The sequence below is a fragment of the Trichechus manatus genome, unplaced genomic scaffold, assembly GCF_000243295.1.
Source record: "Trichechus manatus latirostris isolate Lorelei unplaced genomic scaffold, TriManLat1.0 scaffold00138, whole genome shotgun sequence".
Lineage (NCBI taxonomy): Eukaryota > Metazoa > Chordata > Mammalia > Sirenia > Trichechidae > Trichechus > Trichechus manatus.
This window is the reverse complement of record NW_004444074.1, coordinates 7,387,100-7,399,169: the sequence shown is the minus strand read 5'-3', so window position 1 is coordinate 7,399,169 and position 12,070 is coordinate 7,387,100. Positions and strand designations below refer to the sequence as shown.

At 44.4% G+C, this 12,070-nt stretch overlaps 1 protein-coding gene across 1 annotated transcript; it reads left to right on the top strand.

Moving 5' to 3' along the window:
• The first annotated feature begins 3,755 nt into the window (after window positions 1-3,755).
• Window positions 3,756-6,142, top strand: LOC101361709 (C-C motif chemokine 15). Its single transcript, XM_023739694.1, has 4 exons — window positions 3,756-3,989; window positions 4,751-4,804; window positions 5,298-5,409; window positions 5,817-6,142. Exons 1-4 carry the CDS (start codon window positions 3,914-3,916, stop codon window positions 5,926-5,928), a joined length of 354 nt encoding a protein of 117 aa, XP_023595462.1. The 5' UTR covers window positions 3,756-3,913; the 3' UTR covers window positions 5,929-6,142.
• The last annotated feature ends 5,928 nt before the right edge of the window (window positions 6,143-12,070 follow it).

Genomic DNA, 12,070 nt, shown 5'->3' with positions numbered 1-12,070 from the left:
CCCAGCTTCGTGTGGGTATAATCTGGCAGCACTTGCCCTTGGTCATGATACATATCCTTCATTTCCTGCACTGGGGATTCTCTGATGCTGAGATGTAAGGTGTCTACAAGAACCTGCTCCATGCTCAGACGTGTGCAACCTGGAAGAACTGAACAAGTACTCTTGACTAAAGGGGTTTGGAACCAGTGGAGAGCATTCATGACAAAGGAGAAATAAATTCAATTGGCATACGGATAGAATGCCTTGTCCTGTGGATGCCAGCCAGCTTCTCCTCTCAGCCTCAACAGTTCTAGTGCAACAGAGAGGCCATGGTGGCAGGGATGGAGGGTATGTGTGGGCCCAACAGCATGAGCTGCCTCTCACCAAGTCTGTATGGCTTTGAGCAAGTTCGTTCTCATTGCTGGACCTCAACTTTCTCTCTGGCTAAAGAGGAAGTTGTACTAGATCAGTGAGATTTTTATTTTTTATTTTTTTTATTGTGCTTTAGGTGAAAGTTTACAGAGCAAATTAGTTTCTCATTAAACAATTAATACACAAATTATTTTGTGACATTGGTTGCCAATCTCGTGATGTGTCAACCCTCTCCCTTTTCCACCTGGGTTCCCTGCTTCCATTCGTCCAGTTTTCCTGTCCCTGCCTGCCTTCTCATCTTTGTTTTTGAGCTGGTGTGCCCATTTAGTCTCATATACATGATATGAACTATGAAGCAATTCCTCATATGTGCTATTGTTTACCCTATACAAAACCAAACCTGTTGCTGTCGAGTCGATTCCGATCCATAGCTACCCTATAGACCCATCTAATCTTTGGCTGAAGGATGAACCTCAGGAGTGACTTCAGTACTGAGTTAAAAGGACATCCGGGGGTCATACTCTCGGAGTTTCTCCACTATCTGTCAGACCAGCAAATCTAGTCATTTTTTTGTGAATTTTAATTTTGTTCTACATTTTTCTCCCACACTGTCCACACTGTCCAGGACACTCTATTGTGATTCCTGTCAGAGCAGTCAGTGGTGGTAGCCAGGCACCATCTGGTTGTTCTGGGCTCAATCTGATGGAGCTTGTGGTAGTTGTGGTCCATTAGTCCTTTAGACTAATCTTTCCTTTGTGTCTTTGGTTTTCTTCATCCTCCTTTGCTCCAGTGGGAATGGGACCAGCAGCTGTATCTTAGATGGCCGCTCACAGGCTTTTTTGTTTTTATTGTGTTTTAATTGAAAGTTTACAGTCAAGTCAGTTTCTTATACAAAAATTTATACCCACATTGCTATGTGACCCTAGCTGCTCTCCCTGTAATGTGACAGAACACTCCTCCTTTCCACGCCAGATTTCTCGTGTCCTTTCAACCAGCTCCTGTCCCTTTTTGCCTTCTCATCTCGCCTCTGGATAGGAGCTGCCCATTTAGTCTCATTTATCTACTTGAGCTAAGAAGTGCACTCTTCACGAGTATCATTTTATGTCCCATAGTCCAGTCTAATCTTTGTCTGAAGAGTTGGCTTCGGGAATGGTTTCAGTTCTGGTCTAACAGACAGTCCAGGGGCCATGTCTTCCAGGGTCCCTCCAGGCTCAGTCAGACCATTAATTCTGGTCTTTTTACTAGAATTTGAGTTCTGCACCCCACTTTTCTCCCGCTCCATCAGGGACTCTTTGTTGTGTTCCCTCTCAGGGCAGTCACTGGTGGTAGCCAGGCACCATCTAGTTCTTCTGGTCTCAGGCTGATGGATTCTCTGGTTTATGTGGCCCTTTCTGTCTCTTAGGCTAATATTTTCCTTGTGTCTTTGGCATTCTTCATTCTCCTGTTCTCAGGCTTTTAAGACCCCAGACACTACTCACCACATTCAAATGTAGAACATTTTCTTTATAAACTATGTTATGCCAATTGAGCTAGATGTTCCCTGAGACCAAGGTCCACAGCCCTGAGCCCAGTAACTCGGTCCCTCAGGGAGTTTGGATGTGTCTGTGTAGCTTTTATGATTTTCAGTGAGATTTTTTATTTTTTTCTTTCAAATTGCAAGTCAGGGCCCATTGGTTGTGAAATCAATTTGGTGGGTCACAAATAGTACTTTCATCGCAATGAAATGACAAGGATAGGATAAAAAAAATTGGAGCAAATGACATGTAGTAAGGTTAAGCATTCTATGATCCGTAGCTAGGGTGACCAAACATCTGGGTCTGCCAGAACAGGCCTGGCATCATTTCATTCTCAAAAGTGTCCAGATTTTGATAGTAAATTATATAGTCATCCTACCTATAACCTGAGCCACAATAAAAGAGCATGTCCCAAAGGGGTACATACCAGCTGTGTGCTCTGGAATCTCAGACAGGAATTCTTAGAGAGAAAGTAAGTCATTGGAGGACAAATTAACTGACCTACACTTAAAAGAAAACAACCCATTGCTGCTGAGTTGAACTCATGGAGACCTCACGTTTTAAAGTAGAACTGTGCTCCATAGGGTTTTCAATGATTATAATCATAATGAGGAAGACTCATTAACAACGTGCATTATGCAGATGACACAGCCTTGCTTGCTGAAAGTGAAGAGGATTGAAGCACTTACTGATGAAGATCAAAGACTATAGCTTTCAGTACGGATTACACCTCAACATAAAGAAAACAAAAATCATCACAACTTGACCAATAAGCAACATCATGATAAACGGAGAAAAGACTGAAGTTGTCAAGGATTTCATTTTACTTGGATCCACAATCAACACCCATGGAAGCAGCAGCCAAGAAATCAAAAGATGCATTTTATTGGACAAATCGGCTGCAAAAGACCTCTTTAAAGTGTTAAAAAGCAAAGATGTCACTTTAAGGACTAAGGTGAACCTGACCCAAGCCATGGTGTTTTCAATCACCTTATATGCATGTGAAAGCTGGACAATGAATAAGAAAGACCAAAGAAAATTGACGCCTTTGAATTGTGGTGTTGGCAAAGATCCCCAGGTCTTTCTTCTGCTGAGCCACTGGGTGGGTTCCAACTGCCAACCTTTCAGTTAGCAGCTGAGTGCTTAACTGTTGTGCCACCAGGGCTCCATATTAGGCACTAGTATTTGGGTCCTGAAAATATATATATATATTGTCTCCAAAACAGAAAAATCTGTAAAATCTAAATTAATAAATACATTGTCAATTGTTAAATTTGATCATCATTAAAATGCCTTTACACTGGAAAATACACTGTGCATATAAGGAGAACCACATTCTGAAGGTTCTTCTACACTCCGTCAAGAATTTAGGCATTTAGCCCCCAGCCCATGAGAAGCCACTGGCAGATTCTGTGTGAGGAATCACATGGCCATGTTAGAGCATTCCCTCTGGGAGTCACCTTTGATTATAGGTTATTTGGACACTTGAAGGTCCAGGATGAGGTAGGTATGACTTGGGATCATCAGTGCCTGGGAAAGTCTCTCACCTCCTAATCTTGAGCCACTCCAGCTCTCCATTCTGGTGGCCAGCAGGACTGGCTCCTACCTTTAAATTCCCTCTGGTTGGGACTTCAGGATTGGAACTGGAAATGGATACAAGAAAGTGTCTAGCAAGTCCCACTTCTGAGCCAGGGAGTCTGTGATGATCTCCTCCACTACCGCAACCATGCTTTGCTCATGGTTTTTTCCTGCAGAACAACTCTTAACATGTTTATTCTCTTTGTACCCATTGGGACAGTTGGAAAAGCCCCAAGTCATCTTTGCCCTCTACTTCCTGTTGAATTCACAGCCTCTTCCCTTTTTTAGAAATAGCATGTTGACTGTTGTATAGCCAAAGAACGGCATGCTGACCATTCCAGTACTTTCTGCCCTGTGATTTCCTGACCCGTGTCTTCTTATAAATACAGGGGCAGAGCTGGTGTCAGAGCTGGTGTCAGAAGGCAGCAAGCCCAGGAAGCCTCGGGCCATCTCTGCTTGCCCCCAGGAAGATGAAGGTCTCCGTGGCTGCCCTCTCCTTCTTCATCCTGGCTGTTTCCCTTGGATCCCAGGGCCGGGTCATCCAGGGTGAGTCCAGAGAGCTTTCTCAGTGGTGATCAGGTCCATGGTAATGTGCAGGGCTGAGGAGGTGATACGGAGGGACACTTGTGCCTCCTGAGACAGCTCCCCATCCCAGACAAGGTTATGGCACTAGTATAAAAGCAGTTGCAGGGTACAGACCTGTCTCCCTCTGCAGCTTTCAGTCCCTGGGGAAAACTGTATAGGGATGACTGGTCCCATTGGGGGAACAACTATTTGTCTTTCCAGGCCAGAATTATTTGATGCGTTCTCCCAGCTAATACAGGATCATGAAATCCTAGATCAATAGAACTACAGTAAAATTTAAATCTGTAGAAATAGTCATAGAATTCTATAATGTTAGAGTTGTTATTTACCATCTAGTATACCAAAACCAATTGAGTCTGTGTCATCTCAGGTTCTGCCACCAAGTGAGTTAAATGAACAACTTTTCTGTTTTCAGAACTCTTTGGATTCCAGAAATATGGATAAAGGATTGTGGATTATATCACGTGATGTAGGCATTTGATTATTTATGCTGAATTTGTAGTTTGTTTCCAAGTCAACAGAATGTTTTCTTGTCACAAATATTTTCAAAGTCCCCTGAAAAATCCCGTGGCCCTAATGGAAATAATGGTCCTGGAGGCAGGCCTGAACCCCAAACAGGTGGCATGTGGGACAGCATCAGTGCTGGAGTAGGTGGGTGGAGATGCTGAGACAATGCTTCCTCCCAGTGATTCCTCTCCCTGTGCTGTTTCTCTCAAATACAGAATTAAGAGAATCCCTGCTGATGGACCTTCAACATGAATCCAATGTTCTACACAGTAAGTGTTCAGTTATGGCACATATTTAAAAGGAGCAGACAGGTACAAATCTGCTCTATGGCTTTGGTTCATTTATGGGGGATGGGGGAAAGGGAGGGGGAAGGGCCTGGTGGGGGAGAGACATCTCCAAGAAGATCAGGATGGGCACCTCCTCCACAGATGACTCCCCTACTGCCAACTGCTGCCCCTGGCCTCTGCTGACTTGGGGTCAGGGGTGCTCTCTGATGCCTCCTGCAAGCATCAGGCCCTTCCTCTTCTAGAAGGAACAGTCCTGGACCTATTGTAGCCCCTGGGTTCCCTTAAACACACAGCTCAATCCTGGGGAAGGTCTGAAGCAAGGAGATGCCAGTAACTGCTGGCAGAGGAGGAAAACATCCCTTCCAAGTCCTGCACCTTCTCACCCTCCCCAGTACCCTTGAGAAAAGACGGAAAAAGATCTAGTTTTCCCCCAAAAAAAAGACTCGATCCTTATATGGGTCTTTCCCTTCTGCAGGCTTACACCATGCCCCTGACTGCTGCGTGTCCTACACCCCCCGAAACATCCGATGTGTATTCATGGAAGATTATTTTGAAACGAGCAGCGGGTGCTCCAAGCCAGGTGTCATGTAAGTGCCAAGTCCACCTGCCCCGTGTGGGGAAAGGAGTCTGCAAAGCCTGCAGGGAAGAGCCTGATGGATGATGATCCAGAAAGTCCTGCCCTCTCGACCTCCCAGGGAAGGGGTAGCTTGTGTCCTTATTAGCATCCTGCAGGGTAGCAGGTAGGAGATGCTCCCAGTGCAGAGGGAGGGTAGGGAAAGAAGGAGAAAGTAGGAAGGCTGCCAAGGAAACTCCCATGAGTCACAAAGGGAGGCTGAGAGAGGTCTCAGAGAGGACAGTGGCCCTGAGTTGACTTCATCAGAGAAAAAAAAGAACAGCCTGGATTGAATGGGGAATCTGAAGGCAGGAAAATGGGGCTCCCCAACCCATTTGCTGAACACCCCTCAGTCTGTACTCTCTCCCTCTTGCTTCCCAGCTTCATCACCAAGAGGGGGCAACGTGTGTGTGCCAACCCCAGCAGTAATCATGTTCAGAATTGCATGGAACAGCTGAAGGGAGACCACTGGGTAAAGAAGCTGGAACAATGAAACTTGTGAAAAGGGAGCCAAAGCGCCACCCCACTTCCAACGCTCTTGTCCCAAGTACCTCCTGGAACTTTCTCGGCCTGAATTAATTTAAAAAAAAAAAAATTTATTGCTTTGTTACAATTATAAAGGTAATACATCTAATAAAGAATATTCGATTTAACTCTACTTGAATTTTAAGAGGAAAAAGAAATGGAAATAAAACTGCCCAATTCTCTCTCTTGCCTACTGTCCACTCGGGAAGACTTCCACAGCAGATATCGTTCTTTCTTTATTTATGTAGAAGACCATGCTTGTAGCGTTATCCGGGGGCAAAGCTCACATGTGACTACCCTGAAATGGGGACTGGCAAGGTTGTAGCTTTTTCACTCAAGCCGAGCTTCTTCTCCAGCACACAAACACACTGACTCTGATCTTTGGGTTAGCTAGGGTTCTGCTGAGAAAATCCTCCTTCTCCGTGATCTTCTCCTTCACCTGTAGGAGGATACAAGTTTTCTCAGCCTTCTTGTATTTTGCCATCAAGCTAACCCGTATCCTTCATACAGAGCAGAAATTCCTCACTTAATGGTCTGCCGATGTCATCTTTTCTGACTTCCTGTTGCTACTATGAATTCATTTTTATTTTTATATTTTACATTTATGTTTACATTTCACAATTTCCTCTGTCATTTCTGTGGGGTTTGGGGAGGCAAAAGAGGAAAACACAGATGCTCAGCGTTCTGGCCGATATATACATATAGTCAACAACTTTTTATTGAAAACAGTAAACGTCTATCTAATGGGACCAAAATAAAGTCACATTCACAGGTACTAGGGGTCAGGACACGAACATCTCTTTTTTTTCTTTTATCAACAAACATTTATTCAGAACTTTACAATTTATAAAGTTCATATTTATCCTTTGTTAGAAACCTGATAAGAACCTTGTGAGGTGGGTAAAACCTGAGAACCCTGGAGCTTGTAGAGACTGGAGCTCGTATTGGGGGAGGGGAGGAGCAAACAGAAGCCTTGATTATCATAGCTACAGCTTCCACCAAATTCTTGAAACGTCTCAAACAAACTGAGTAATGTACATATCTAAATCAGCTTGTATTAAATGATTAAAATAGGATGAAACTTCCATTCAAGTAGTCAGAAAGTTGCAGAGATTTTACAAGTGAGATCAAATAGCCAGAGGCTGGTGTCTAGCCTATATTTTGATCTAGTTATGATTTTCCCTGTTTTTCTCATTCCTTCACTGAGTTCTGTTGAATTCAGGAGCTCCAAGCCCACACTGGAGCCCTGGTGGCACAGTGGTTAAGAGCTATTCAAGACCTTGGGCAGTGACAATGGAAGCTCAACAGGAATGAGGGATGGAAACTGAGACTTTTCTTTCTGGTCAAGCATCGGGTCACTGGTAGAGGGTCTTTGAGGTCTTGGAGGGCTCAGAGGCATGTTATGTCTTGGTTAATTGCATAATACTCACATACCCTAATATCCTATGCTGGATTCTCTAGAGGAGCAAAACTAGTGAAACGTAAATATATAGAGAGAGATTTATATTAAGGAAATGGCTCACACAGTTGTAGAGACTGGAAATTCCCGACTTCGTGAGTCAGGCTAGAGGCTTCCCCAGATTCACATAACCACAGGGGCTGATGAACCCAAGATCAACAAGTCAGACAGCAGGGCTCTGGCTCACACTCTGGGAAGACTGACAAATTCCAAGATCTGCAGGCAAGACATCAGGTAAGCTGCTAGCTCAAGTCCCAAGAACCTGAGATCAGATGGACAGGAGCCAGCTGTGGGATCCAGAGCAAGCAAAAGCCCATGAGCCTTGCCAGAAAGTTCATGTATATTGGATGCAGGCCACATCCCCAAGGAAACTCCCTTTCATTTGATTGGCTACTCACAGTAGATCCTGTCATGGAGGTGATCACATTATATCAAATCTCATCATGGAGGAGATCACATCGTTATACAACTGCCAAACTACATCATAACTGCCAAACCACTGAGAATCATGGCCCAGCCAAGTTGACACATAACCTTAATGATCACTGTCCACCCCTTGTCAACTTGGCACCTGTACACATCTCCTTAACCATACATAATCTCTGAATAAAGACAACTATAAAGTCATACTTGCCCCTAACATGACACAACTAACACATGTATAACCAAAAATGTACTAGCCCTGTTTACATCTTATATTTTATGAGTGAAGAAAACAAAAATATTTGATGCACACATACAGGGAAGAAATACTCATAACAATTACAGTCCTTGTTGCTGCAACTAGTCACATGGTAGTAACTGGTATTTAGAACTACCTTCTTCCACCACCCATTCCATACTCCCTTTGCCCTCCGCAAGCACCTCAGATGGTCATGGTTCTTTGCCTAGTATGGTGACCCATACCTTCATTCCTGAAGTGTCTAGGTCATTAGTAGTCGTGTTGGAATTGGGTTGCTGTAGTTTTTCATTGACTTTAATCACAGGGCATGGTAGTATTAAGAGATGCCGTAAGGAATCTCCTGAATTCCAGACAAACTCTTCTTTACCTCCATTATGTAATATCAATCCAATTTCCTCTTGGCAATCAGGATCAATCACACCAGCCAATATGGTATCCAGAGGCGTAAAGAGCTCAAAGTGGCCAGGTGGCATTCTTAACTTCTGATTCAATGAAATCAGTGATGTGTCTCCAGGTTGGAGCATTCCTCCCTTTGGAACTAAGACCTCTAGACCCACAGAACATAGGGTCGCAGGGACAGGAAGCAAATATATTGCAAGTGAGTCAATAGGGGTAATAGGGAGTGGTATTACTCCCATTTCCACGCCTTGATTCCTGGACCCATGAATCCTGGCTGTGGGAGAAACAGCACCATATATTGGATGCTGTTTTAGAGCATATAGAGCCCCCTGGGGAACATTACCCCAACTCTGCAAGGTATTGCCACCTAGTTGGCGCCATAATTGTGTCTTTAGAAGGCCATTCAATCGTTCTATCAATCCAGCTGCTTCAGGATGATGGGGAACATGATAAGACCAGCGAATTCCATGAGCATGGGCTCATTGCCACACTTCGTTTGCTGCAAAGTGAGTCCCTTGATCCAAGGCAGTGCTGTGTGGGATACCATGACAGTGGATAAGGCATTCTGTAAGTCCACAGATGGTAGTTTTGGCAGAAGCATTGCATGCAAAGAAGGCAAATCTGTATCCAGAGTAATTGTCTATTCCAGTAAGAACAAAACACTGCCCTTTCCATGATTGATGCGGTCCAATGTAGTCAACCTGCCATTAGGTTGCTGGCTGATCACCTCGAGGAATGGTGCCATATCAGGGACTCATTTATGGTGTCTGCTGCTGGCAGATTGGGCACTCAGCAGTGGCTGTAGCCAAGTTAGCCTTGGTGAGTGGAAGTCCATGTTGCTGAGCCCATGCATTACCTCCATTCCTGCCACCATGGCCACTTCGTTCATGAGCCCCTTGGGCAATGACAGGGGTAGCTGGGGGAAGAGAATGACTCGTTTCCACAGAACGCATCATCCTATCCACTTGATTGTTAAAATCTTCCTCTGCCAAGGTTACCTTTGGTGAGCATTCACATGAGACACAAATATCTTCACTTCTTTGGCCCATTTAGAGAGGTCTATCCACGTACCTCTTCCCCATACTTCTTTGTCTCTAATTTTCCAATCATGTTCCTTCCAAGTCCCTGACCGTCAAACCAAACCATTGGCCACAGCCCATGAATCAGCATACAGTCGCACATCTGGCCATTTCTCCTTCCAAGCAAAGTGAACAACCAGGTGCAGTGCTCGAAGTTCTGCCCATTGGGAGGATTTCCCTTCATCACTATCCTTCAGGGAGGTCCCAAAAAGGGGCTGTGGTTTTGCCGCTGTCCACTTTTGAGTGGTGCCTGCATATCATGCAGAACCATCTGTAAACCAAGCACGAGTTTTCTCTTCCTTAGTCAGCTGGTCATAAGAACTCCCCATGAGGCCATAGGTGCAGACTGGGATATGGAAGGTAATGTGATAGGAGTGGAGACCATAGGCATTTGGGTCACTTCCGCATGCAACTTACTTATGCCTTCAGGTCCTGCTTGGGCCCCATCTCATATATAGCATTTCCATTTAATGATGGATTGCTGCTGTGCACATCCAACTTTATGACTCTGTGGGTCAGACAACACCCAGTTCATGATGGGTAGCTCAGGCCACATGGTGACTTGGTGGGCCATGGTTAAGCATTCAGTCTCTACTAAGGCCCAGTAACAATCCAAAAGCTGTTTCTCAAAAGGAGAGTAGTTACCTAAAGAAGATGGCAGGGCTTTGCTCCAAATCCTAAGGGTCTGCACTATGATTCACCAATAGGGTCCTCCCAAAGACTCCAAACAGCATCTCTATCTGCCACTGACACTTCCAGCACCATTGGATCAGCAAGATCATATGGCCCAAGGGGCAGAGAGGCTTGCATGGCAGGCTGAACCTGTTGCAGAGACTTCTCTTGTTCTAGGTGCCACCAAAACTAGCAGCTTTTTGAGTCACTTGATAAATAGGCCAAGTAGCACACCCAAATGAGGAACATGTTGCCTCCAAAATCCAAAGAGGCCCACTAGGGATTGTTCCTCCTTCTTAGTTGTGAAAGGAGTCTGATGCAATAACTTATCCTTCATTCTAGAGGGAATATCTTGATATGTCCACACCTCTGAACCCCTAGAAATTTCACTGAGGTGGAAGGTGCTTGAATTTTTGTCAGATTAATTTCCCACCCGTTAGTACACAAATGTTTTACCAGTAAGTCCAGAGTCATTGACATTTCGCCCTTACTAGGTCCAATCAGCATAATGCCATCCATGTAACAGACCAGTGTGACATCTTTTGGAAGGGAAAAGCAATCAAGGTCCCTGCGGACTAAATTATCACATACGGCTGGAGAGTTGATATAGCTCTGAGGTAGGACAATGAAGGTGTATTGTTCTTTTTTTTTTTAACTGTACTTTAGATGAAGGTTTACAGAACAAACAGTTTCTTATTAAACAGTTAGTACATATATTGTTTTATGACAATGGTTAACAACCCCACGACATGTCAACCCTCTCCCTTCTCAACCTTGGGTTCCCTATTACCATCTTTCCTATCCCCTCCTGCCTTCTAGTCCTTGCCCCTGGGCTGGTGTGCCCCATTAGTCTTGTTTTGTTTTATGGGGCTGTCTAACCTTTGGCTGAAGGGTGAACCTCGGGAGTGACTTCATTACTGAGCTAAAAGCGTGTCCTGGGGCCATGCTTTCAGGGTTTCTCCAGTCTCTGTCAGGCCAGTAAGTCTGGTCTTTTTTGTGAATTACAATTTTATTCTACATTTTTCTCCAGCTCTGTCCAAGACCCTCTGTTGTGATCCCGGTCAGAGTAGTCAGTGGTGGTAGCTGGGCACCATCTAGTTGTACTGGACTCAGTCTGGTGGAGGCTGTGGTAGCTGTGGTTTATTAGTTCTTTGGACTAATCTTTTCCTTGTATCTTATTTTCTTCATTCTCCCTTGCTCCAGAAGGGGTGAGGCCAGTGGAGTATCTTAGATGGCTGCTCACATGCACTTAAAACCCCAGACGCTATTCACCAAGGTAGAATGTAGAACATTTTCTTTATAAACTGTATTATGCCAATTGAGTTAGATGTTTCCCGAGACCATGGTCCCCACAGCCCTTGCCCAGCAATTCAGTCCCTCAGGGAGTTTGGATGTGTCTATGAAACTTCGATGATCTTTCCTTGTACAAGTTGTGCTGGCTTCCCCAGTATCGTGTACTGTCTTATGCTTCACCAAAGTTCCCACTTACCTATTGTCTATTTAGTATTCCCCCCACCCCTCCCATCCCTCGTAACCAACAAAGATTGTTTCTTTTTGTGTGTAAACTTTTTCACGATTTCTTACAGTAGAGGTCTCATACAATATTTGTCCTTTTGTGATTGACTTATTTCACTCAGCGTAATGTCCTCCAGTTTCACCCATGTTATGAGATGCTTCACAGATTCATCGTTGTTCTTTATCCTTGCATAAAACTCCATTGTGTGTATGTACCATAGTTTGTTTATCCATTCATCTGTTGATCGGCATCTAGGTTATTTCCATCGTTTTGCTATTGTGAACAATGCTGTAATGAACATGG